This window comes from Acanthisitta chloris, unplaced genomic scaffold, assembly GCF_000695815.1.
Source record: "Acanthisitta chloris isolate BGI_N310 unplaced genomic scaffold, ASM69581v1 scaffold16629, whole genome shotgun sequence".
NCBI classification, from domain to species: domain Eukaryota; kingdom Metazoa; phylum Chordata; class Aves; order Passeriformes; family Acanthisittidae; genus Acanthisitta; species Acanthisitta chloris.
This window is the reverse complement of record NW_008689938.1, coordinates 36776-42775: the sequence shown is the minus strand read 5'-3', so window position 1 is coordinate 42775 and position 6000 is coordinate 36776. Positions and strand designations below refer to the sequence as shown.

The following is a 6000-nucleotide window of genomic DNA, read 5'->3' as shown; positions in this document are numbered from 1 at the left end:
GCCCTGCAGCAAAGTCCTGACCCCCATCTTACATTTTAGAAGAGAAATGAGAGGGCTTAAACCAAAGAAGAAGTTTCCCAAGAAGTTTAAGTACTCCCATTGCTTTGTCTTTTTGCTTATAAAGTAATGGTCCAAGCAGTAACTAAAAACTATATAAAGCACCTGCTCTGAAGAAGTTCAGATCATGTTTCAGACTAGGGAATACCACAGAGCTGTTACATCCCCTTTTACTTGATCCATTTAATTAAAATAACTTTCATCTGTATTACTGCATATCTCAAAAATAAAACCCACAGTGCTTCAGTTTAGAATGATGTATAATTTATTAATATAATTCACAAGTAGTTGGACACTACTCAATTTAATCTCCATATGCAAGTGATTTACACAAACATATAATACTAAAATTGATTGCTTAGAAGGTAAAAAATACCATGGGTATGAAATGCCATGGTAGATGTTGTTCAATATACTACACAATCTTAGTGTCAAACACTTTTACTCATTTATGGTTTTAGAAAAAAAGGCAGTTTGCCATTTTTAATTTTTTTTATAACTAGTCTGGGAAATTCAAGCATTTTTGCCCTAAACCTTCCAATCAATTTTTTTCTCCCAGATCTTAGGAACGAAAGCAACATTTGCAGTAGTTCAAAGAAAAGATACAGATTTTTGCTCCCCTGAATTCACCAAGCACAACGTGACCAAATCATGTTGCCTTCCAACATGTGACACAAAATACTAACCTCTGTATATTCAAAGGAATGTGCAGGAATTTAGACCATGCTTCAGCATGATGGTGTTGGTGACAACAGCCTGATGTTATAATTTTTGGCCCCTGCCACTAACCAGTAGTTGTGAGTGTGTTTGCAGTTCACTGTGAATGTATTAGCATCACCAGACCATTTGGTATTCATGCAGCTGATTGTAATTCTGCATAAAATCTTCTCACTGAAACTTGTATCTCATAAGCCTCATTAATTTTGCATTAAGCATATAATGGCTGCATGAAGAAAACTGGACATTAATGTGTTTGCCTGCATCAGATTAAAATACACACATTATCTTCTAGATGAGGTCCAAACATATATTTTGCTCGAAATGCCAGTAGTTATCTTAAAACATACCAAGAAGTTAGAAAGCTTTCACAATACAAGATCCAGCTACTTATTCCACATATACAAAAACACAGCTAGAGAAATACAATTCAATTGTCAATGCTGAATTATGAGGAAAGTCTAAAAAAATAGAAAAACTCTGATATCTGGACGTCAATTCAGAATATAACACTGCATGACGCGGCAATATGAGCACCCATTTAAAATGAGAATTCCCCACCAAGAGAAGCATAAGGGGATCATGTGACAAAAATAGATGAATACTGCGCCAAAAACATGCACACGATCGCCATGGTCATTCAGTATGCTAGTGGTGGTCTAACAGTGATCTAACACAAGAGTGAGACAGTGTTTCCAAATAAAATCAAGTGAGTAACTACATATTGATTAAACTTTCTGACGCAGCAAAATGAGGGCACAGAGCCATCTCTGGGTTCTGGAGCTGTTTCAAGATTCGCCTGTAGAATTTCTCTCTGACACGATTGAACTCCATTATGTCCAGTGGATCCTCATCAATCCAGAATTTGTGGAATTCGTGCATTAAGTAGCCTACAAAATAACAACAAGGGAGAAGAGATAAACACAGCATGTAAAGATGACATGCAAAATTAGGAAGAAGCTTGCAATTAATAATTACGATTTACACAGAGAATCCTGGTCACCGAGGTCTGACATTTCATGGCACTGTGCAGGGACAAGACGAAGCCTATTCTGGACAAACCCAAAGCTGGATGAATATCACATACTGGCAGAAGTTCTCATAATATACAGAAGAAGTCACTAGTTGTCTTGACATATGGATTCATGAATCGAAATATTACACTAATGAGTATAAAAGCAGGGAAACATGCTGCTGGTGCTGCTCCACCAATCTTTGGTTTATATTCAAGTTCTGCCTCACAGAGAGAATGTTCCTCCTAGGAACACTGCTTGCTCTCCACAAAAAAAGACTGTACTTGTAGGTAACACAACAGTTACCATTACTTTTTGTGTTAATGCTTCCTTCTCAAGCACAATTTTACTTGTGTGCACGTGACCTCACTGAAAATGCTGGCTAACATGCCTATGATACTGAAAAGATGAATGATAAGGTTATACACAGAATCACTAGCTTTGGCAAGTTATCCCTGTTATAGGAAGAAACTTGATTCCAAAGCAGGTCTAATATACAGGCTCTGATTAAGACCTTTATCTTCTCAGTTCTGTGCTGTCCTTGGCCTCAAAGAGTTTCACTGACAGGAAAAACATGACATTCAGCACTAGAACTTCAGTGAACCAGACCCAATCTCTTGATCACAACTTCCACAGCAGATGAACCATTGTAGGAGTATAATTTTTCACCCCAACACAGCAAAATGTGCAAGTCACTTTTCTGTACTCCAGAAAGTGAGTACATTTGCTGCAAAAAAAGGCTTGATTCTTTGTATGCATTTTTTCTATTGTATGACAATTGTAACACACATGCTTCTAACTTAATTTTCAATACATATTTTCATTGACATGTTTTTCACCCCATCATCAATTTGAAAAACTTCATGCAAAAGGCACCTTCAAGTACATCTTCAAATCTCTTACATATATTCCAGCAGCCATAGGCAGTTTCATCTCAGAGATAATACTTTCAAAAAAAAGCTCAATAAATCCCTTTTTCAAAAAAAGCCACTATAGAACATTGTTACATCTTTACCTTCCAAAGTCTAAGGGATTTCCAAAAGGCACCTCCTGTACTTCAGCAGTGACTGTACCAAGCATGTCATTGAGCAATGCAGTTTCATGCATCACTTATGCAGTCAGAGAGGGCAACAGAGGCCAAGAGCAGTGGGCCAAATACAGTTCTCAGCCTCTAATGTGTGTCCCCATGGCCTGAGGGAGCAGAAGGATGCAGATGAGGTGATGTTCATTCAGCATTTAGGAGGTCCATGTGGTACATACAGTCATTGTGTTCCCCTAGGCTGCTGGCTGGGCAATGTAATTTGACTTTCCAGGTCAGTCAGGCAGCCTGTAGACATTTAATGCAGCCTAATGGTATCTAGGATTAAAGTAAATTTGAAGGAAACATAGGATGACTGCAGTAGGAAGAGAAGAGAAACTCCAAGAGCATAAGAGCAGGGAATTGACATGGGTTTGTTTGCTGTTTTTTGCTTAGTTGGTTGGGTTTTGGTTTTGTTTGCTTGTTTTGCCCCTTGGTTTGGTAGTGGCATCCATCACAACTAGGAGCTGAATCCAAGCATCCTAAGACAGTGTCTGTGCAGAGTCAGCAGATTTTTATTTGTTTCTAAAAACTATGAATAGTACAAAGAGTGTTTGCAGAATACAAATTCTGATTAAGCCTCCACCCCACCATGCCCCAGCACTTACAGAACGTCTGCTGAAAGTGAGTGAGTGTTGGTGCTTCTGGAGCAACATTGTAGAAATGAGTCTTCAGAGCTCCACTCACAAGCAGGTTGTATGCGAGGTCTGTTATGTTAATCCCCACGATAGCAAAAGAGTATCTGTAAAAAAAAGCAGCAACACTTGTGAAGAGTTCATCTTCTTTCAGCACACTTAAAGAAACTGATGACCCTGATATTGCAGATTCTGTGTGCTACTGAGGTGTATTAATTCTCTCTGAGCTTCCAAGGAGTGTGTGGGGTAGAAAACAAGAAAAACACTTATCTGGCATTCTGTATACATTCTAACATCAGCAGTCCCTTGGGAAACACATGGTCAGTGAAAACAGGAGTTTCACCACTGTGCCAGATTTTTCAGTGGAACAGCACTGATTAAGTCCTATGAAATTGGGTTGGGTGTCCCTGTGCTCCTGTGCTCACCTCTGGCACAGGGCAGGGACTCCACACGGTGGCCGTGGCTGTAGGGTGACCCATCAGTTGCTATTTTAAACTACTGTCCCACTGGAATTCATTACCCACCGTTAGGAACATCAGGTTTCAACAGTCAGTCCTATAAAGACATTCATATGACTAAAAAGCCTGTGAATAAGATTCAGCTGAGTCACCTCCAATTTCTTCTTAGAAGAAAACCAGATACACAGGCCAGAAAACAGAGGAAAACCCTACATCAGAGCATGCTGGAAACAAAACCCAGAAAATCAGAGTCATGAAGCAACTCTTGTCCTGCTAAGACATATCAAAAAGGGAAGCATATTTAGACACGACAGGACTCAGAAATTGGAAGTAAATTTGTGAGGCTGATGAACAAAGAACTTGACATTTCTGGCAGTGACTACTGCCCAAGAAAACACCAAGTCTCACACTGACTTTTAGTGATAAAACCAAACATGTCTGGATACTCAGTGATTGGGGTTTTTCCCCTCATCTAAACACAGCTGTCTTCTGTAGACTGTCCCAGGTGGTTTTTTTCAGCTACCTCTATCAAGCAAACCAAAATACTTTCCTTTTCTTGAACCTTTGTTGTATTTGAGACAAAAATAACAAACAGCATCCTCTAAGTTAACTGCAGCGTGAGGCCTAATGGCAAGTTTCACAGAAAAAAAATAAAATATGGACAGTAAAATGTTGTATTACAGATTTTCAGATACACTCAGAAGGAACATCCAGTTCCATACTCATGAATAATGCAGCTAACACCAAACCCACTGCTTAAGAAGAAAAAAAAACCCTCACTACTATTTCTTTCCTATTATACTTTTCTGAAAGCAGGTCAGAACTTGGCTCTGACAGCAAGAAGTAAGACTCGATCGCATTATGTGTTAAGAAAAATTAAACAGATACTCATCACTGACTATTTATAGCATACAGAGGAAGTTTCTCCTTGCTACAACATTTTTGGGTTATTTTTTCTCTAAATGTAACTTTCAACAGTTTTCCTGTAATCTTTGATCTAAAGAAAAGTGTGGTTAAGACAACACGTTAGTATGCTCACTGAAATTTCTTTTGAAAAGTAACAAGGAAATACCTTTTCCCCCCTCAAACATACAGTATCATTGTTACCTGCTGTGTTTGTAACAACTTTAAAAAGTTTTTCAAACTCACCCAATTGCCTTATCAAACTTTTTCTTCTCCCATTCAGCTTTGCTGAGGTGGCTGAGAAAAAACAACAAAACCCAAAAAGTAATTAAAATCCAGGTATTGCCATGCATTACTAAGCGACAAATATTTTCTTTCAACTTCCTCAATAACATAACATTGACTGAACATGGTATTTTACCTCCATTGATATGGCTAATCACATTTAACTCTGCTTCTGACTGAATGGATTGATATAAATAGACTTGAAACGGGTAACTGGCATTACAGCACTGCTAATAAACTTGTCTTATCATTACAAAGTATGTGTCTATGTCAATGCTCTCAGTAAAAGCAAGTTATATTCTATATTCACCAAAGAGATGATCCACTTGAGTCAAGTTTGAGTTATATAAAAAGCTGAAATTACATTTAACTAATCAAAGCCTTTTGTATTTTCAGAAATATATATGACACTCATCACTGGAGGCATGATTCACCTGAAGTGGCAAAAATGAAAAATATTCCTCTGACACAAAGTTTTTACCCCCAGCCAAATTAGAAACCACTCAAAAGTCAAAAATAAGGAACAGTGTTTCCTATTATTTGGCACGATAATGCAGAGCTTTTCAAGGACACAGAAGATCCCTCCCTTAAAATAAAATTAGTTAGGGAACAGATTGATTTTAGACTAAATTTTAGCTGTTCAATGATATAAAAGAGCTGTGTGATGCAACCAGTCAGCCAACATCCCACTAACCAGGTTTGAGGCTACTCAAATGAGCAAGTTCAGCAGAAATCATTGCGTGCATTTATCACCAGCTAAAAGCAGACACAGAACCGACCCTAACCAGTGGGCTATGACCTTGGTATGACTGGGAGTTTTGCCTTGGTAAGGCAAATCAGAGCTTGCAAGCTTT

The 6000-nt window shown here is 38.3% G+C and overlaps 1 protein-coding gene across 2 annotated transcripts in view; it reads right to left on the bottom strand.

Annotated features, from left to right (window-relative positions):
- Nucleotides 1-299: 299 nt before the first annotated feature.
- Nucleotides 300-6000, bottom strand: part of ELMOD1 (ELMO/CED-12 domain containing 1) — a 28653-nt gene continuing 22952 nt past the window's right edge. For both annotated transcript variants that reach the window (XM_009081625.1, XM_009081624.1), the window contains 3 exons: nt 5108-5158; nt 3474-3607; nt 300-1664 (listed from right to left, as the gene is read on the bottom strand). In XM_009081625.1, coding sequence (XP_009079873.1) covers nt 1492-1664; nt 3474-3607; nt 5108-5158 — 358 coding nt within the window. In that variant the 3' untranslated portion in view covers nt 300-1491. The remainder of the gene's footprint in view (nt 1665-3473; nt 3608-5107; nt 5159-6000) is intronic.